General features: G+C 41.0%; 1 protein-coding gene across 3 annotated transcripts; it reads right to left on the reverse strand.

Moving 5' to 3' along the window:
- Nucleotides 1-1,371: 1,371 nt before the first annotated feature.
- Nucleotides 1,372-21,646, reverse strand: QTRT2 (queuine tRNA-ribosyltransferase accessory subunit 2). 3 transcript variants are annotated; one of them, XM_028726555.2, is made up of 9 exons: nt 21,490-21,646; nt 19,461-19,674; nt 18,499-18,554; nt 16,437-16,513; nt 13,495-13,704; nt 12,510-12,709; nt 6,998-7,149; nt 4,713-4,830; nt 1,372-2,559 (listed from the first exon to the last, which is right to left on the reverse strand). In XM_028726555.2, exons 2-9 carry the CDS (start codon nt 19,664-19,666, stop codon nt 2,328-2,330), a joined length of 1,251 nt encoding a protein of 416 aa, XP_028582388.2. In that variant the 5' UTR covers nt 19,667-19,674; nt 21,490-21,646; the 3' UTR covers nt 1,372-2,327. The 3 variants fall into 3 exon arrangements, with proteins under 3 accessions (XP_028582388.2, XP_028582389.2, XP_077783285.1); XM_028726556.2 differs by having other exon boundaries at nt 19,461-19,638; nt 21,490-21,562; XM_077927159.1 differs by lacking the exon at nt 13,495-13,704.
- Between the last annotated feature and the right edge of the window lie 37 nt (nt 21,647-21,683).

Genomic DNA, 21,683 nt, shown 5'->3' on the forward strand with positions numbered 1-21,683 from the left:
TAGAAGTGAAGCGAGCCTCGTTGTTGTTTTCTACATCTGTTGAAAACCTTCTTTTGCTCCCAAGTATTCCTTTCTAATTTAGTCTATTTTATTTCTGCAGTAAATAGGAACTGATGTTTCTAAGACTGCTTTATTATCATCAGTTTAATTATTTATATTTCATTTCTATATTCTGCTTGGGTGTTCCTTGATTATAAAGCAGTTTATAAATCTGAAATAAATGATGATGATGATGATGATAATAATAATAATAATAATAATAATGATAATAATAATAATAAACTGTAGAAGTATTTATAAGCTTTCTTATGGAACACAGCCCACCCAAGGCAATTGGATCAAATGCAATGCAGTAACAGCCATAAAACTAAGAACCATAACAGCAATAGAAACAGCCATTTAAAAACATTCTGAAATGTAGGCCCGCTAAAATAATTTAAAATAATGTAATACAACAGCAATATCAAAATTCAGGAACTCTCCCTTCACAGTCAGCTCATAATAAAGGCCTCAATTATTAAAGGCAGTATAGAAGAGTTGTGTTAGATATCCATTACTATCTGAAATTTAATTAGTCTTGACAACACACTAGGCAACACACAGAATATAGAAATCACAGTCCCTGTCTGGCAGGCTTACTCAGATAACTGGAGTTGTGGCATTTACTCTGTGTCTTAGTCATGAGTTCAATGCCACCGAGCCAAAGGAAGCCGAATCAAAATAATGAGGTCTAGTAATTTGGGAGCATTAGAGAAGGCTGATTTCCCCAATTCATTCTGGTTTGTGGCCTTGCAATTTGCTTTTAGCCTGTTTTCATGTTGTGCTTTAACGTGCCCTGGGACCCTGCAGTGATAAATACCGCATTTTTCGCCCCATTAGACGCACCGCCCCATAGGACGCACCTAGTTTTTATGGGGGGGGGAATATTTTTTCCCCCCAGGCGCGGGGGAAGCCCGAGCTTCCCCCGCCCCCCGAACAGCCTGCTATCCGCAAGCCTAGGGAGCCGCGCCGTCTCCCCAGGCTTGCGGAGAGCTGCGTGAAGCCCGGGCGTGCTCTTCAGCGCGCCCCAGGCTTCGGAATGCAGGCAGCTCTGCGCGACCCTTCGGAGCCCTGCACGGCTTCGCGCCGGGCTCCGTAGGGTCGCGCAGAGCTGAGCGACGCCCGGGAGCGCAGGCAGCTCTGCGCGACCCTTCAGAGCCCCTACGATTTTTTTTCAAGTGGTCTTGAATGCATACAAGGAATGTATGATGCCATCTTATACCCTTAGTCCATTTTGCCTGGTTTTGTCCACCCTCCAAGGTTTCAGGAAGAGGCGCTTTTCCCAGTCCAGCTTCTGGAGATCATTTTAACCAGATGTTTAACATTTTACTGATGTTTCTCATGAATAATAATAATAATAATAATAATAATAATACGTTTAAATACTCCACTCAATAAAAAAGCACGATTGAACTCAAGAAGATACAGAAGGCCAACATGTGTTGGCACCCATGTCCTCTGTTATCATCAAAGCACTACCACACATTGTGCAGCTACATTAATCAAGGCATGCCCCTTGCCAGCCACAAATCAGGGAGGGAGAATGGAATCTGCAAGAGGAAAATTGTTAAAAGCGTATTAAAAACCATGAAGATAGAACAGCTGTTGTTCTGGGGACTTTTTATCAAAACCATGGAGTGAAACAGACAAGCCATAGTACAGGGTAAGGGTTCTGCACTGTGTAAGTCTATGAAATACTTGTGGGGATTGGTCCCACTTGCAAAACATTACCTGTGTGCCCAGCAAGCCAGATGTCAAAGAGGAGCAAAGAGTCATTTTTTCTATGTTTCATCTTCTTCCCAGTGGCATTTTAAATAAAAGCCCAAACGGGCTGATATTAGCTGGTTATGAGGATGAAGTCAGAGCCCACAATGCAAGCTGACATTTTAAACATGATTCATGTGACAGTTTATATTCTTTTCTTCAGCTCTAGTGCTCTTAGGATTCCTGAGGATTACAGACACAAGTCATGATGATAAACATAATGAATGGGTATCTCTAGAAATGTGATCTCCTTTTTTTTCTTGTTTCTTTAACCCAGAGGTAGTCAAGGTAGTGCCTTGAGGATGTTGTTGGGATGCCAGCTCCCATCAGCATGGTCAATGGTAGGGATGTTGGAAGTTGTAGTCCAACAATATCAGGCTGTCCTTGCTATAACTGGTTGGCTAATGGGCAAAAGATTCCAGAAGGCTTGGGCTACAGATGACAGGAGATTAATGGTAGCCAAAATATGAAGCTTGTTGCTTCATGGGTTCCTTTCTCCCTGTACTATTTATGGATTTCTAGCCTCAAGGTGCTTGCATGCTGACAATCTCTCTTAATCGATCCAACTGGTCTTCTTTCAGAGCATCTCGCACAGAACAGAAGAAACCGAAATAGTGCTGAAAGTTATGCATCATAAGCAGCACACTAGCTAGCAACTCTTTGGTCTCAAGAAGGTGATGAACGTAGGCACGACTATGATTCTGGCAGCAGTAGCACAAGCATCCATTCACTAAAGGGCCAAAGTCATCCTGGTACCTAAGTAAGAAAAGGAGCAGATATTAACGCTAAACAAAAATAAAAATAAAGCAACCCTCCCACAATTAAAAAACCCCCTACACATTGGGCACAATGAGGCAGCCACTAATCACTCATTGTGAGACACTGTCTGACTGCAAAGCAAAAAGTATTCTATACACAGAGTGCACTGCAAAGAATAAGAGGGCAGATTCTTGTCCCAAGGGGCTAACAATCGAAAAAGCACCAGTATATTCTAAGGAAACTAAAGATGGAGTTATCACCTGGGTGTCAAAGTATTTTTCTAATACCAGCTAGCAGATGAGTTATCAGGGTGGGTGTAGGGATTCTCAGCTGGAATGCTATGGAGCCTGACAATGAATACTGCCTTGCCCCACCCTAACCTGAAACGTAATGGCTATGGTTTCAATTACTATGGCAGGATGAACTTTCAAGGTGAATGGCAGACTCATCCTTTTCTTCATCAAGATAATGCTGCTATCTATCTGCTCTCTGCTTTCCATTACAGGACACAGCAGGAGACCCATACACCACAATAATAAGGCAGAGAGCTACAGAAACACCACCTTGGCAAGAGGCACCCTGGAGCTTTGCTGTCAACAAAAACTTAGAAGCCCAATAATTTCTGGTGTGGGTGGACAGCCAAGAGTGTTCAAGTTCCTTTACGGTTTGATAGTTTTCACAAAATATAAGTTAATCCCTCTGGCCTGTCCTAAGCACAGCATGAAAAATGAAGGCAATCATAATTTCTATTTAATTTTTAAAATGTTGACAAGAAATTAATTTTCCCTGCACTAAATAGAGCCAGGATGTGCATACAGATGTGGAAAGCATCAAAAGCATTTAGTAACATATCTGCTAAAAGAGATGTATTTTTTCAACATTTTTTCCAACTCAAGAGGGCGTAAGTTTACTATACAATCATTGGTTTTAGAATGTATACATCCCTGGTATTCTGGATGTTTTCTAACCATTGGCCACCTGTAACATCATGTGCCAATCATGGCTCCCGTAATGCCTGTTCCTAAGCTCTTTGAATATGAGCAAACATGAGGGGCAAAGAATGGTGAGAAAAGGGAGCGAGAGTCAGTTAAGGAAATATGATTGGTACAAGGGCATGAAGGGGATAGGGGAAATAATCGACAAGGAGCACAAGAGAGTGATGAAAAGCTGAATACCTGGCAAAGAAGGAAAAGGAAAGAATAGAAGGAAGCGGTTAGAAAGTAAAGCAAACTCTCACAAGTTGAAAGATCGGACTCAGAAACTGCTACCCTAAGAGCAGCACTGGCAGTTAAGCTAGCCTGTACTGTGGTGCTGATATTTTAGCAGGGTGGGGTAGGACTTGTCCTTTTTGCTGTGTTCGTGGATAAGCATTTTAGGAATTTTTTATTACGTACTTTTTGTTAATTTCTTAGCTTTTAATTAATTTTATCTGTATTTTATCTTGTGAAGTTGCTTTGATATGTTTTTATTAAGTGCATAACAAATGATAATAATAATGATCTTATCTGATATTGCTGACTCATCTACCCAGGAAACTGAGTAGTAATAATAATAATAATTTATTATTTATACCCCACCCATCTGGCTGGGCTTCCCCAGCCACTCTGGGCGGCTTCCAACAAAATATTAAAATACAGTAATGCATCAAACAATAAAAGCTTCCCTAAACAGGGCTGCCTTCAGATGTCTTCTAAAAGTCTGGTAGTAGTTGTTCTCTTTGACATCTGGTGGGAGGGCGTTCCACAGGGGGGTGCCACTACCAAGAAGGCCCTCTGCCTGGTTCCCTGTAACCAGGATTAGTTTGGCGTTTGGACGTTGTGGGGTGGTTATTTATGAATTGTTATAATTGTCCATTTATTGGTTGAGATACAGTAATGCTAGCATGTTCGTTTGACGCTTGAGTGATTTCAATCTGCTGCTTCTCATTCCCAATAGCAAAACCTCCGAACAGTGGAATACTTGAGTTACTTAATGCATAAACTTAAATGGACTCAGAACTTTGCCAACAGGAGCATATTTACTTAGGACGAGTCCCACCATGTTCAGTAGGGTTTATTTCCAGGTAAATGCAGAACTTCTCCCTTAAGCAACGAGACAAGTAGTCCACGGCAGAAGCTGACATTTCAAACTAAACTCTTAAACCAACATACCTTTTTTCTTTCAAATTTATTTCAAATGAAGCAATTTCTTGAGCTCTGTGGATGGTTTCATTGTCTGTTTTTTCATCCTCTTTTTTGCTCGTATCTTTTTGCCCTTTCTCTTTTAAGACTGCAATGAAGCACAAAGTATTTCATTAATAAGGTTAAATAAATACTAAAAAATATCCCGTCTCAAACACTTCAAGATGACTCTCTCATTAAAACCCACATGGGCATTTAAAATGTTTAAAAGGTAATCATGATATAGTAGAGGTAGTAAAAAAAAGTGACAGGACTCAAGAGGTAGAAGGGAGCCAACTAATCTGTTGGGGACTTGAAGCTCAAATTGCTTTCATTTTAGTTGCTGTTGCTCAGCTGCCTTCCCTTTCCCACTCTTAAATAACCATAAAATTCAATCCTGCCTGAACTGCATTTTGCACACTGTGAAGTCACCAAATTCAATAGCTTGTTTTTATTTGGATGGAGTTCACAAGTGATCTGCATCTGATCCACACTCCACATCTGACCTGACAGCCTGACAGCTTCTTGAAAGAATTTCAATCAGAATGTTTAGACTGTCACAGTAGTAAAGAAAGACTCATAAGAATACCATCTGTAAGTTCTCAGCACACTGAAATGTTCATAAAATCACTGGGGTGGAGAAATGGGTCTATGATGCATGTGAAACCTATTCATCCTTTGGAAATTCTGAAAGGAGACTAGGTATTGTTGTGGGTTTATTTCTTTTATAAATAAAAGACTATCTTCTATTTCCAAACAAGTTACCAGGAAGCACAGAGAGACTCTTATTCAATGAGAAAAAGGAGCAGTGTTTCCCCTTTGCACCTTTAATTCTATATGACTTGTCATATTGTAAGTAAGGTTTCTGGAAAATGTGATAAAAGATATACTTGTCTGCTCAAAGTTGCCAAAGCATGAAACAAACCCTCAACCCTGAACCCATTAAGAAAGCCATCTGCTGCTCCTTTTTGGACTACATTTTCACACTTGCCCTGTCTGTGAATGACAGCCCTGTTTGAAATATTTTGATTAAGAAAAAGTACAGTCCCTAAACGCCCTTCATAATCTAAGGAACTTCTGTTTTGATGGAAACAAAACAACACAACATACAAGCAAGTTTAATAACATATGCAACCTTTTAGGGAGGGCAGTACAGGATTCCTTTTGGTGTACCGACCTCTCCGTTGCACCAAGTATTCCCTGTCTGAGCTGCTTCAGGTTGTGGCTGATGTGCTCCTGGAGACACCTACTTTGGTTGTCCTGGGGGATTTTAACACCCATGCTGACACGAACTTACTAGGGGCCGCTCGGGACTTCGTGGAAAGCATGGCCTCCATGGGGCTGACCCTGAATAAGTTTGGCCCAACTCATAACCACGGACATGCCTTAGACCTGGTGTTTACCTCTACGGATGTTGGTGATCTGACACTAAGTAAAAGCGAAACAAAATAAGTGCCAGGGTCAGATCACTTCCTGGTGCAACTGGACTTCTCCGTGACCCTTCCCCTCTGCAGGGAGGTGGGACTGATTCGGATGGTCCACTCCCGCCACTTAATGGATCCATGGCTTCCAGAGAGTGGTAGGGGATGTTTTATCCCATGTTGATGGCCTTTCAGCTGATTCCCTGGTGGCCCACTGGAATGTGGAGTTAACCAGGGCTATTTACTGTCTGGGAAACCCAGCCAGATGGGCGAGGTATAAATAATAAATTTATTATTATTATTATCATCATCATCCTCATCCTATTTTTAAAAGACACCTGAAGGTAGCCCTGTTTAGGGAAGTTTTTAATATTTAATGCTGTATTGTTTTTAACACTCGATTGGGAGTCGCCTGGAGTGGCTGGGGAAATAAATAATAATAATAATAATAATAATAATAATAATAATAATAATAATTAGCAAGGTGAAGCCGAAAAAGAGCTCCTTAAAGTCATGGTTTGATTTCTTCATTACTAGCTGGATGAGACTGAAGAGAAGAATTACTGTAATTTTCCACTGCAAAACACTAACTATCCTAATTTTCAGTAACATATATAGACTATAAGGAATGCTATACCTAATAAAAAATAGTGGTCTCAACTACAACGTCAAGCTTCATCTGAAAATAGCATTTCTTTTGTTACAACCAAATTGTTTTTCTGATGTCAAATGAGCTACAGATAAAAAGGAGGTGATTAATAGTGCAGTACTGTGTATATCTATTTCTAAGAACTAAAAAAGTAACGCAGCCACTATTCCAGTATTCACACAAAAGAAGTCCATAAAGACAAATACCTGCTGTTTCAGGATCTGGTTTATAATTATAGCTGAAGGACAAAGCACTGCCCCGCTCTGTCACTTGGTAAGGGAAAGAACTCTCAAAAACATCTACGCCTCTCTCAATGCAGTCCAGCACCTCATCTGGCCTGCCAATTCCATGAATCAGTCTGCAGAAGACATAGTGGCAAAGGTTATTTAGTTTATTGGAATCTATTAATTACACACACACAATTTTACCTTAAAATTCCAAGCGGGTTCCCTTTAAAATAACAAAATTCAGTTACAGTAAACAATAATATTTATAATAAATACAGCCAATTTCACATAACCAGCTTTTGGGGTATTGAATAAAACACTTTCAAAAAAGGCTGTCAGAACATAAGAAGAGCCCTGCTGGATCAAGTCAAAGGCCCATCTGGCCCAGCATCCTGTTAACACAGTGGACAACTAGATGCTTATAGGAAGCCCAAAAGCAGGAGAAGAGTACAATGGCACTTTCAGCACCTTGCATGAACAGGCATATCGCTTCCAAATGCCTGCAGGGTTAGTTCCGTGAATTTCATTAGAGAGCTTCTTCCAAAATCCCTGGAGCCACCCTCAAAAAGCCATTGCCTTGAATTCAATAACAGATGTAGAGAGGTCCAAGGGTTTTACCTCCCTGACATATCTTAATGATGAATTTTATTTATTTATAAAACATTTATAAATGTAGAAGTCTCTCAGCGTTCTACATTAAAACTAAAAGACAAGCACATTCAATAAAATTTCCTAGGCTACATAAACATGATGTAAGACCAAAATGCAACTGTATATCACAAATAAAACTCAGCAGTGTACAAAGCAAACAATTAAAAATTAAAAGTCAGAACCCAGGTAAATAAGAGTATACTGGAGTGTGGGTGCTGTCACCAAGAAGTCCTGCTTCCCCAATGCCACCAAGTGATTATCTGCTGGTTGTTGAAAGACCAGCAGGGTTTCTGCGTATCTTAAAGATTGGCTTAGTCTGTATCAGGGGAAGCAGTCTGCCTGGTATCCTGGTCCCAAGTTGTTTCAATGGGCTCTAAATGTCAGCAGCAAAAACCTTGAACCTGGCCTGATAGCTAGTAAGTCTGTATGGAGGCTTTGTCTTTGCAAAATCATCACATCAGAAAGAAGAAACGTGGACAGACCTTTTTAAGCCATGCAAAACCCAAACTACTACTACTACTACTACTATTATTATTATTATTATTATTATTATTATTATTATTATTATTTATACCCCGCCCATCTGGTTGGGTTTCCCCAGCCAGTCTGGGCGGCTTCCAACAAAATATTAAAATACAATAGTCCTTCAGATATTAAAAGCTTCCCTAAACAGGGCTGCCTTCAGATGTCTTCTAAAAGTCTGGTAGTTGTTTTTTCCTTTGACATCTGGTGGCAGGGCGTTCCACAAGGCAGGTGCCATTACCAAGAAGGCCCTCTACCTGGTTCCCTGTAACTTCGCTTCTCGCGGTGAGGGAACCACCAGAAGGCCTTCGGCGCTGGACCTCAGTGTCTGGGCAGAACGATGGGGGGGGGGAGATGCTCCTTCAGGTATACTGGACCTTCAGGTACACTGTATAGGCCTTTATAGGTTGGCAGCAACATCCTGAACAGAGCAGCTAACAGACTGGCTGAATATGCTAAATTGATTTATTGATATTTTTAATCCACACATTTTTTTAGAAGGGGGCAAGGTACAACATATATTATCTTCTGTTTGCAACATGTTCAATATATTAAAAGCGCATTTCAAATTAACTTGCACCCCAACAATTCAATTCTTTGAGCAGTCGTTCATTTAATTCAAGACCAGCATTTAAAGTTTACCAAGTCACTTTCCCTAGACGCACTTGGATTGATAAGAATTATCACGACTACTGTTTATCATTCTGCAGCACTTTTCATAGTCCAAAATGCTTTGCAATTTTTATCTTAATCATTTGAGTTCACATGCTAATATTTGAGCTGCGGGCTAGTATGCTTTGTCTTAGCTCAGGATACAGTTGGTTCTCCCATTCAGGTGGAGATGGGGAAAACAGTCGCAAAGTGTAAACTTCAATTAGCACATAGCAGTTTGACTGATCTGTGAAATCTGTGAAGATTCTTTTTCACAAGAGCTTTTCATTCAGTGCATATAGCACTGTAGGTGTTCCAATTAAAAAACCGGATCTTATATGAGGCAATCAGAGGGATACAGTGCACCAGCAGAGGAGTAAAAGAGCTTGCTCATTCTTTTTCAGAGTGATACCCATGTCCCCAGGTGTGGTTAATACAGGAATATGCCTGAAAATAGGACTGAAATCTATAACATGTATGGTTTGGGCACTGCTGTTTTCCAGAAGTAATAAAGTCTGCTTTGGCTTTCAGGAAGTCAGTAAGCACTCTGAGATCTGTCAAGATTTATACAGAAATACATGGCTGAAGGATGTTCTCTATAATATAATGGAACAGGGAATTTCTCCACTGGAACTTTTATCTTCAGGTGAAATGAAGGCAAAACCAGTATTGTTTCAAATAGTAATACAAATAGTCAAAATTTGATAAGTGAGAATCTAAATTCTGTTCTCCTTCCTTTTCAGCATTAAATCCAATTGGGAGAAAAAGTAAAAACTATTTCAGAGTTCTAAATACCTATAAATATTGGATTCACATTAAGTTTGTTCATATGAGTGGGCTACCTTCTACCCAGTTATAGAGGAAATATAATAAAGAGCTTGCTGGCAGCTCTAGCGACCTGAAAATCATGTTACATCAGAGGAGATACTATTATGTGTTTCTCTGTTTAGCTGATCTCTCCTGGATACTGAAAAGGCTGCAATTTCCCACACATGCTGCAGTATCTGATTTAAGGGGACGCGGGTGGCGCTGTGGGTTAAACCACAGAGTCTTTAGCTTGCCGATCAGAAGTTTGGCGGTTCAAATCCCCGCGACGGCGTGAGCTCCCGTTGCTCGGTCCCAGCTCCCACCCACCTAGCAGTTCGAAAGCACGTCAAAGTGCAAGTAGATAAATAGGTACCGCTCTGGCGGGAAGGTAAACGACGTTTCCGTGCACTGCTCTGGTTCGCCAGAAGCGGCATATTCATGATGGCCACATGACCCGGAAGCTGTACGCCGGCTCCCTCGGCCAGTAAAGCAAGATGAGCGCCGCAACCCCAGAGTCGTCTGCGACTGGACCTACTGGTCAGGGGTCCCTTTACCTTTACCTGGTTTAATTTCACATTGGTTGATTGATTGCTTTTGCTACAGTTGCCTCATGATTTAGAGCAGGGATGGGGGACATGTGTCTCTCCAGATGTGTTTGGACTCCAACTTCCACCAGCTCAAGCCAGGATAGGCAACAGTCAGGAATAATGGGAGCTGTAGTTCAGCAATATCTGGAGGGCCACAAATTTCGCATCCCTGGTTTACAAAACATCATTGTGAGTTTTTGTTTGTGTAAACTGGTCAGCAAACACAAAACACACATTCACTGATCTAAACCAAAAACCATTAAGTTAAAGTCGCTTTAGTTGTGTGTGTAGCCTTAACCCAGTTAGTTTTTGCACTGACTGGAGGGTTGAATCCTTAGGGCCCTCTGTAGTAGGCAGTCCCAAACTGTTGTGAAATGGGAGCCAATAGTACTTCTTGGAGTCGAGGGTGCAAGTAAAATACACTTACTTTCCTTTTGGGACTTCTCTGGTTAAATAATATGCCCCCATCCCAAGAAAATATGAATTGCATTTCTGACATTTTGCACACATTCTCCTTCAAGCCATTCAGATCACATGAGCCTTCTTCACCAAAAGTATTTTTTCCCCTAAAAGCATTTTGCCATTAGCCAGAGCTATAATATCCCCTTGGGGCTCAAAAATGCAGCTGGAGTCACCCATGCTTAATATGCTATTATTAGTAATAGCAATGCTAGACTCCACAAATTCAGCTGGCAGCTTTGTCAAATACTGGGGAGGTGTAGAAACAGCAGTTTTTCTCTCCCTCAGGAATAATGGCTGTGCTGACAATTGAACAAGCCAATCTAGGTCAATAAATTTAGCAGATGACTAGAAGAATGCACAGTACCATAATAAATTGTCACTTTAGTAATGACTTTTTTGACCAGGCCATAGAAAACTTACAGCATGAGCTGAGTTTATTTTTATGCTCCCTGGATAGGAAAATGCTATGCATTTAACATAGCTATTATACAAGCAATTAACATTTGAAGTTCCTTAACAACAATCTTTCTAACAGCAATCAAGGTTACTCCCAATTTAAAAACAACTTGATGTCTGTCAAAGTTTGACAGGCAGATTTTCTTCCTCTATCACTCCAGCCATCTCCATTCCAGGCTGAATGCAATAGTGAGAGGGGAGGGCAACTTTTGCAGAGAAAGTTGACGCAGTGTAGGGCTTGGGTAAGAAGAGGTGACAGTTGCTCTCTTTGTCCATGGACGGAAGCTTCTTGTGAAGCTTCCCACTGATCAGGAGTGACATCACACCTCTGCTGATTCCCCTGCCATTTTGTGACTTCCACATTGTTCTTCTACTCTTTTAAGGTCCAGTTCTTCCTTCAATACTACTCAAATGCAGCCCTTAAGGAGTAGAAAAATGCGGAACACAGCCACAAAATCTGTCTCCTCTCTTGCAGTATTTTGCTAGTAATTTATGAACTTTTTTAAAATCTCAATTGAAAGCTCTGCCTGTTCTCCAGTGCTGAAAACAGTTATCTCCCAACGGAAGAAAGAAGTTTATTAAAAGGATATACTGCCAAGGGATAGTTTTTGCATTTTTAATGATTCTGATAAGCTCTTGGGGTGATTTTCTTCCACAGCTAGCGGAGATAACAAAGTCGGTAGTATTCTGCTATTGCAATTCCCAATTGCAATGAAATGCTGATCTCCAAACCACAGGAAACACAAAGCAACACTCGTCCACTTGCTTATTTTGAAAGCTTGAAACAAGACCACCAGAAAAATAGAAAGAAGTTGTTCATTAGCAGTGGGGAGAGGTGCCCAAACTTCCTGCTAAGAGACACTAAAAAGGGACTCAATGTCTCCTGAATAATGATGAATTGCAGCCTAAATTTATGTCAATCGCCAATTCCCCTCCTGCACTCAGAATTCCTCTTTCTGAAATATGCTAATTTCTATCTGCCTGAAAACCCCTTTTTGGCTCAGCTGTGACTTTATCTGCCTCACACCTGATATTAAAGGTTTCAATTTCCACTCTTTAAAATCAATATTCATGGTTGTTGCAATAATCTTACATAAACCGCTTTGTGAGATCCACCCAAAAAGTGGTACATAAACAAAAGATAACATATACACCGTAAGGTTCAGGGCAGGTAGGGAGGCCTGTAAGGCCTGGTTAGATTCATGGCCTGAAGTGCCCCACCCTTCCCATAATTTATGAAAATTTCATTTTCAACAACACATAAAAACAGTTGTGGTCTGGAGATATAATCAGCCAGAAACTTTCCAAGTATCTGCATTATGCGGCTTTTGATCAAATTTACACTGTGGTCTGACCTGGGTTTATCTTCCGATAACTCTGCTGTAACCGCGGACAAGAGTTCCAGCTTGGTCTTCCAGGCCATGGCATTTCCCTGAAAGCCATCCAGCAAGAAGCCAGCTACCGGTCTCTTGGCAGTCTCCTTAGCAGATCGGAGCCTCTCTTCCAACACATCTCCACCTTCAACAACTCCAATTATCAAGCTCTGTTGCAATTCCTAGTTTGGAAGGAAGTTATAAATGTAAGATAAATACACCCTTTGGCTGGAGAAGGTAAGTTAAGCCTGCAATCCTAACCCCTACTTGCCTGGAGGAAGCCCCACTAAATTCAACAGGACTCTGTTCCGAATGGACATGGTTAGGATTACACAACTGACTACCCTGTTGCACCAGCCTTATTTGGGGCAGATACCAAAAAGAAAGAAAAAAGCCAGTGTGGAGTATAAGGGTTAAATGAATGAACTGGGACACAGAAAAAAATAATTACCATATCACTGTCCTTGTCCTTCTCCCCTTATCTTGACACCAGTTAACTTCATGGTATTTAAATGAGAGTTAAGTACACATAAGGTAATAGCCTGAGACAATATTTTAAGGCTGATTCTGCACCCTAGGATTGGTACTTTTTAAGAAAGAGTCAATACTGGCTGTGGCAGATTGGTTTCCTACTGCCAAGGAACCATAGAGCTCCTGGCTACCACTACCTTATGAAGAACTATCAGAATAATAAAAGAACTTTTTTTCCCCCAGCGTTAGTGAAAAGCTCATTCCCCTGTCCCCAAATAAGCATTATGCCTAAATGGCAGAGCAACTATTTTTGGGAAGCAGTTCTACACACTAGTGCCTCAATGTATTCACTAGAGCAGGGGAGAACCTTTTTGACTGTTCTGTCAATAAATATCAGACTTCAGAGCTACTCTAGCTATTTTGCCAATATACTGTATGCTCCAAACCTCCCATGTTGTGGGAGACTTGAAATGGTTCAAACAGATTTAGCTCTTACTGGAGATTTATCTTGCAACTGCAGGCACTCATCCAAAAAGGACAGGGATCGATCCACAGACTTCTTGGCCCTCTTCTTAGATATTCCTTCTCCAACAGTGTCTCCATCTGATAGACACTGGAACCAGTCTGGCTGAACAATGCGTTGGATGGCCATGAAATTTGATGGTGTCATTTCTATCCGCCCTCCACTTCCCCATACAGAAACTGACTGTCAGAGACAAGAGGACAGAGAGAGTTTAAACAGGGAGATTAGGAGATAATCAATGAGTGACAAAGATCTTGCTAATGGAGCCATCTTCTCATGCACTTGGAAACTCAAGGCAAAACTGCACTTTATAAAGAACATTGATTGCTGTTAAGAATGGAAGTACCTCAAGTCAAGTTTCTATTTCCTTTATGCTTAGTTACTGCCCCATACCCTGACTTCAATATGTTCATTACTCGTTCCTGCTAGCAACAGCCAATGATGTGAAGCAGTAGTAGAGAAATGTGCATTTTAATGACAGCAGGACAAATGAACAGCCGAACCTAGATGCTTACAAAGAGATTGGAGCAGAACTAAGCCAAGAGCTGCTGTTTTTGGTGGCAGCTTCACATTCTCTGTAAAGTGTCATTCCAACTTCTAAACTATGATCAGCAGATTTATCATCTGAAGGATGAGCATGTGATGCCTGTATCAAGTAATAACTTCCACATGGAAAGAACTGTCAGTAACAACACAACAGAGGTAGTTTTTTCAGCTCACATAACATAGTGGTCTGGACCTTAAGTTCTCACTCTATGAACAGAAGGTGCATTCCATGGGCACAACTGTCCGGTCATAATAGAAATTCCTTTTCTTGCACCCCTCCACATGGAGGTAGTGCACATCCAGCTGCCATAAGTTATGTCTATATACTTGTTTGAATCAGCCTCTGAGATCTGCTCTAAACTCAGCAACAGAATTATAAAACTAATAAAATTAACATTAGAAAGATGTGATAAGATGCAATGCCAAAATGTAGGAGACCTCAAAGGTGCACAGAGGAGGAATTATTCACCCAACATTTTGAAATATGGACTCTTCCCCACAGAAAAGAGATTTAGTTATTTGAAAGGATAACCCAAACTATCTTCCAGTTTGAGTAACTAAGGCTGCAAACTTATACACACTTACACTGGACATCTTCTAAATTTCCACTTTCTCCCATCTTGATGACTTGACTGTCTGTGATCTTTATTCCTCTAGCTCTAGCAACAGAAGGTCTCATTCTCCCTCAAAGGACTCGTCCTTTGTCCCTTGCTACTCCATATGCTTGGAACTACCTCCTAGAACACCTGTGTGATGCCACCTCTCTTACTTCCCTCAAATCCCTCCTCAAAACCCATCTTTTTTAAAAAAACAACCTTCAGCACATCTCCCCGTTTCCATGCCCTTCTGTAACTGAGCCTAAATTTAACTGGCGCAGTAACACACTGCTTTCCTGTTGACCCCTAACTCCACTCCTTCCCTGTGTTGAATTACAACATAAATTGCAAGCTCTTTGGGGCGAGGACTTGTATTCTATAGAGTGCCATGCAAACTGATGGTGCTATTTGATATTTATATACTGTATTGCAGCAGCAGCATTTAACCTTGTATTCTGACCCAGTGTTGGTGTTATTATGGATGATTATTCAATCACCGGGCCTCCCTGGTATCACGTAGACCCAAAAGGTTGAGTTATTAAAGCTGCCATCACTAAGGACATATTGCACCTAAAGTCATCTGCAGATAATCAAATGCAGTGAATGCGGACTAGCAGTTGTACTGAGCAAGAGTTTACTGCTTTAGCTGCATTTTCTGATTCTTAATTTCAAAATTAAGAGAGACACTCAATTAATTTAGGCTTTGATACATCTGTTGAACAGATCAACAAGCATCTGCTCTCTTGGGCAATTGCTCCAGTAATTACAAACTTTTCCATACAGGGAAAAAGAAAGTTATGTTTCCATATTCACCACATCCTTCCAAAATCAGAATGTAGTATATAGGCACGGGGAGTAGATTTGTATATTATATATAGAACAATGGTACCATACCAGACTTCTGTTTTAAGTCCTATAAAAAGGGTAGAAAGAACAATATGGATGTTGAACACAAGGGTTAATTTGGTTTGAAAATCAAGAAAGGAGTTGTGTTATTATATTACCAAAGTAGAAAATTTAAAAAGGAACACAGTCTTTTGCTTATTGATTGGTTGTATATATAATCTGATTCCACAGACAAGAAACTGTCTTCCTGAAAATCTCACATTCAGACTTATTTAGCTGTTTGTTTCTAAATGAGGTTTCTAGTCCTCGTTGTGGCAACAGATGTGAAAATGTGCTGGTACTGTATGCAAAGGATTCTATAGGTCAGGCTTGCATAGCCTGAATAGCTGCACACCTCTTTCGGTCACAGTTTCCTACCAATAATTATCTTACTGCTACCATAATTCCTTGCCAAAAATAAAGCAAAATAAAAATTCTGAAACTGCCTCCCCAACCTGCAAATATTCTACAGCTGTCACTACTCCCAAACAGTTCAACTGTAAGCATGATTACTCAGAAATAAGTCCCACTAAATTCAATGAGATTTACTGCCAAGTGAAGTTCATATTGGATTGCAGCGTTAAAATGCTAGAAGGAAAGATTGGAGCTGGCAGCCCAAGAGCCTCACTGCATTTGGCTCATTTGGGAAGCCACGATGGCTATGTTCTGCCTCCACTGTCTAATGCACTATGTCTCTGAATACCAATTGCTGGGAATCACAGGTGGGCAGAACGTTGTTGTACTCATGTCCAGCTTTGGGGTTTCCCATAAGTATCTGGTTTGCCACTGTGAGATGCTGAACTAAATGGGCCACTGGCTTGATCCAGCAAGCTCTTGTTATGCTCATTTAAGTACTGAGATGTCAGAAAGTTCTTGTGTCTACCATACCTTGCAGTTGTTGTAACCAGGTGGGGAGCAGATTACTGGGTCATGGAGGGAACAGTATAGCACTGAATCTGGCATGCCTATGTATGGTTAAAAAAAAAAGTTACCTTTTAATATACAAACTATGAAACCTGCACTGATAACTTTTGAATACTGTACATTGCTTATAAGCAACTGTAAGTGTATATAACTTATCATTTCTGAATAGAAAAACAAGAGACAATTCATTTCCCCAGATACTATAATAGTCTCCTGACCAGCTCTGTTCACCTTCCAGGAGAGAAAGGGAGGGGAAGTGGCAGCTACGAAAGCTCAACTTCATAGTGGCATGTAGGCTCTGGATTTTGATTTGATTAATGTTCCTTGCAGTTAATACTGTGCTGACAAAATGACAGCTGACTTGCTCATCTTCTACGCAAATATTCTCAGGGGACCTGACCCTTGAGCCTCCTTGACGATAAAACCACCCCCAGCCCAGAACAGAGCTTTAAAGGATAACAAACATAAAAATAAAAGTGAACTGCTGCAACAAGAAAAGAATGAAAGCTAAAGTACGGCCTCAAAGTGTAGCTCATTTATTGCTTTCAGCGGTGATGTCAGGGCAGGGCTTTGGTGCAGCAGTCCAGATCCCCACTCAAAAGAACAAGTATGAAGGCCCCCAAACACAGTGGGGCTGGCCTGCAACATTTTGATGTAAATAAAGCTATGCATGTTGCCATCTAAAGGGGGGAAGGGGATAAGCTCATTAAGCCCAGAATCTAAAGATACCTAAGTGCACCACTGATTGCTTTCAAACATTTTTAATATAACAATGAGCAGAGTTTGCCAGAACTTTCTGAGAGAGGTCCTTCTGGCTAAAGATCCTTCTTGAAGTGTAGGGCAATTAAGATTCCCAGCTTAACTGCAATTCTGTCAGGCTTTGCTACCTAACTTTAATGCCTTACAAAACACTCCTGGGCTTTCTATCAAATTAAATATGTGCTAAAGGTAGATCAGTGATCAACATGCTGCATAAGGTATTATTAAACAGCTTTAAAAACCATTTAAAAAGTCTTAGATGTTCTACAAAAAGAAAGTCTGGGGTTTTATCCTTGTAGTTGACTAAAGATATGATGGCAGCGCATTCAAAACTCCCCAGATACACAATGTTTTCATATTCCATGACTGCTAAACTGATATTATTAATTCAATCTGACTTATGATTCCGAGAAACCTTTTGGTGTATATAGTGCTTTAAAATCTATTTCATAGTGTCCTCACTTCCTGGCAGGTTGACCAGTTGCAGTAGCCAACATATAGAAAATCAATTGACCAATGTGTGAACACATAAACAAACTGGGTTTGCACTCATGTGCAACACTGATTCTGCCTGCAATAAGCTCCTTACACAAACATATAGCTATAACTTGCGAACATGAATATGGTGGAATATAAAGGCACAGTGCAATCTAGTCTCTGCATGTCAGTGGCTTACAGGACTATTATGTCTTAATCCAGGGGTTGCCAAACTTTTTGGATTAGTGAGCACATTTGGAATTTTGAGAAAGTGCCATGCATGCCAGTCTTAAAATGGCTGTGGTGGGGGTGGGCCATAACATATCTGCCATTATTGAAAAGTGCAGAAAAAGAGCTAGGGCCATGAAATGGTAAAAGCATGCCCTCTCCAACAGCTATCCCACCAATGGGGGAAAGAATACATCAACCATCACCATGGTTTGCTCATAGAGAGATCTTTGCACATCTCCTTTATACAGAACAGGTGAGTGGGTGTCCAATGAAATGTGGGCATGTTTAACACGGCATGCCCAATGTAGGAAAGGTGAAGCCTGTGCAAACAGGAACATCAGTCTTTGTGCATTGTCTATTTATGAGGGGATATTTACTAAAACCTTTCATGAGTGCCATAGGAGGTACTGGTGGGCACACTGCCATTTGTACATGCTGTGTTGGTGATCCTTGCCTAAATCAAATACATTCCATCCAACTTCAAATACAATTTCCAATACTGTACTGCATATTACAACCCATCTTCCAGCATCCCACTGTATTACAGTAATACTATTACCTATGAACTTTCCAGTTCCTTCTTTATATTCCGCCAAGACCTCATGAAGTTCTGCCCTGCAACCAAACAGAGAAACAAATTAGACCATTGGGGAAAACCCTTTTCAGTCCTGTGGATAAATCATTTTTAGAATTCTATGTCTGAAGTAAAGTTTTGCTTTAAATGAGTATATAAGGGAACTCACACTACTGAATATAAAATGTTAACTGCATATAAACTGTCTATACAAGATATCCACAAAACACCAGCAGGTGACTGACTGTTTAACTGTTACATCACATTGTCTTAAAACAGAGGTAGCTCTGGGAATAAGGTTTTCTCTTTATATATAGAAACAGGATTGAAAAATGGTAGGATTTGACTGGTCAAGTCAGTGGACATTCTTTCTCATTTCATTTAACCAAAGTAACCTGACTGGGAGGAAGGGAGAAAATTCCACTCAGTGATTGACTAGAGAGATGCCTTAGTTGCAAATAAAAGGGCAGTCTCAAGCCACAGTCAAGGCCAGAATGTGGATCAGAAGTTGATTAGCTATTCAGCAAGTTGACTCATACAGGGTCACAGTGAATAAGCTTCCTGCTGTCAGGTGGTTAGAGGTGATACATAATCAGCTTTTAAGTGACCAATAACTGGTCATGCAATATTGCCCAAAGACTTAAAAGTCATTGTGTCATTCATGTCTGAGGTTGCAATCCTAAAGACACGCTTATCTATAGAGTCCTAGAGAGTACAGCTTAGATATGTACAAGATTGCCCTGTTGGAATCTGATTCTATCACATCTGCAAGGACAAAAAACAACAACATTATGCAATCAAAGATACACTACAAAAGAAACATGATCTAGTGATGCACAGTCTGCCTTGGGCCTCATACTACTGGACAAGCACAATTTAAGGTGCTGTTTTACATAAAGGCCTAAATGACATGGATCCAAATTTTACCAGAAGAAAAATGCACTCACAACGCTGGAAGTGGAAGTTGTATAACTACAGGAATATCTTGGACCAACTGTAGATTGTCATGTGTCAGGTGTGGTGCTGATCCCATTTTGGTGTAAAGCAGACAACCTGGAATCTCCATAGATTGAATCCCTTTCCTACCAAGATTTGTCAGCGTGCCAAGACGACAGCCACCAACTACTTTGGAGAGGCAAAATTTCATCTTCATTAACACAACTGAAAAAGAGTAGCAAATTCACACAGTCATATTTATCATGCAATACTTGCAACTATGTGCAGGGATAGTTCAATAATAAAGAACATGCTTTGCATGCAAAAAGTCCCAGGTTCAACCCCAACATCTCCTGATAGGATTTGGGGGGGGAAACCCTGTTTGAAACATTAGAGAGCTGCTGCCAATCACTGTAGTGACAATCTTGAACTAGATAGATCAGTGGTCTGAGTAGGTATAAAGCATCTTTTTATTTCCCTAATTATCTAATTTTCACAATATCCATTTGGAAACTATTTGAACATCTAATTCCTCCTTTGTAAAAACAGTAGTCATATTAAACTACTATGGCATAAAGACAAAGATATTATCACTAGGAAATCCTTCTGAGTAACAGAAACTGAAATAAATGAGAAGTGTGCAAGAACACAGAATTGCATCTTAGAATGTTTGTTGTGAGATTCATTTTTCAAGCACGAACCTACTTCATCATTTACTAAGGGTGAAGATGTTGACTAAGGGGTTAAGATGTATTCTTTTGGTAGTGGACTGTGCTAAGGTTGATGTAAAAGGCCCACAACATGTTGTTTAATTTCAGTTCCCATCAGTCCCAACGAGTCCTTGTCAATGATGGGAGCTGCAGTCCAACATTATCTGAAAGGTCACAAATAATAAACTGAAACAAACTATGGAGCACAAATATCCCTAAAGTGAGATCTGTGAGTTCCCACTTTGAATATTACATTAGCATTTCAAAGCACAAGTTATTCATATTTCTATGTGAACTAGTTCAGTGGTAGCCAATGTGGTGCCCTCCGTTTTGGGAAGCTACAATTCCCATCATACTCAGACAACATGGCCAATGGCTAGGGATGATGGGAGTTTTAGTCCAAAAATTTGGCTACCCCTGAACTACCTCCTAGGGCGGATGTCGTTGGAGAGTCATGGCTAATCTCTCATTGTAATTTTCTGCTTCTAGAAGCAGATGTGAGGGTGGGAGGGAAAAAGCGAGAGAGATGGATTAGGGTTACGGCACAGGAAGGAGTCCAACCATTTTCCTCATACTACAGCCCCAGTTCAAAGATGCTTGTGGACATATTAGCCACAGAGATGGGGGAAACATTACAAGCTTTTCTTTCCGTTATAGCAGCATTTATCTTCTTTTGATGACCTAAAGTTTTAGTTATTATGAAAAGGGAGAGACATCTTTCTGTCCACTTTATCTACATGAAACATTATTTTATGCACCTCTGTCTTCCCCATAACCTTTTCTTTAAAAAATCCCTCAACACACACAGGATAGTCAGAAGTTCACTGCTTGCTGTAGTGCTTTAAATGGAGGAAACACGTAAGATCTCGGTGGTCGCATTGATTACTAGAAAAACTGCCTTTTCTTCATCTCCAAGCCCAGGAAGCAGCTGCTGCCACGTTCCGTGTGGTTCATAATGTATACAGTATACATGCCACGTAAATAGATGGCACTTGTTAGGTGTCCACGTAGTAATAATAGCAGAGGATTCAAAATGCAACATCAACACGGGCAGAATCCCAGACTCGCCTGCTTCAGGCAGCAGGGGAGGACGCTCCTCCAAATAAAAAGGAGGTCTCCTTGCGTGTAGGAAACCAGCCCTTCGGCTGAGCGCAGCTTTCTTCTCCCCGAGGCGCCCGTTTAATCCCCCACAAGGTGGAAAAACCCCACACATTTAACGCCCACCACGCAACGAAATGAAGCGACTTGCAGTCCAGGACGGTACCCGCCGCCCTTATCCCAATTTAAACGAAACCAGAGAAGCTGCGCGCGCGAGCTCCCAACTCGGTACCTCAGCTTAACTCCACGCGCCGGCCACTCGCTTCCGCCGCGGTCCTTCGCGCCCGGCTCACCAATCAAAGCGGGCTTTCGTCATCACGAGGCGCCGGTTCTTGGGGAGGGTCCTGGAGCTGCGCCGCTGTTGCCATGGCGAAGCTAAAGGACGCCGCGCTCTGGTCGCGCGCGGAAACCTGGGTCGCGTAGTTC

Source organism: Podarcis muralis, chromosome 4, assembly GCF_964188315.1.
Source record: "Podarcis muralis chromosome 4, rPodMur119.hap1.1, whole genome shotgun sequence".
In the NCBI taxonomy this organism is placed as follows: domain Eukaryota; kingdom Metazoa; phylum Chordata; class Lepidosauria; order Squamata; family Lacertidae; genus Podarcis; species Podarcis muralis.

What these genes read in the sequence shown, in the direction of transcription:
- QTRT2 (XM_028726555.2), bottom strand. Translation starts at nt 19,666, where the DNA reads ATGAAGATGAAATTTTGCCTCTCCAAAGTAGTTGGTGGCTGTCGTCTT. An exon ending in AGGAACTGGAAAGTTCATAG is followed by an intron (nt 16,514 to 18,498) that starts GTAATAGTATTA and finishes AACCATACATAG; the next exon opens with GCATGCCAGATTCAGTGCTA. An exon ending in CTGGTTACAACAACTGCAAG is followed by an intron (nt 13,705 to 16,436) that starts GTATGGTAGACA and finishes TGTCTCTGACAG; the next exon opens with TCAGTTTCTGTATGGGGAAG.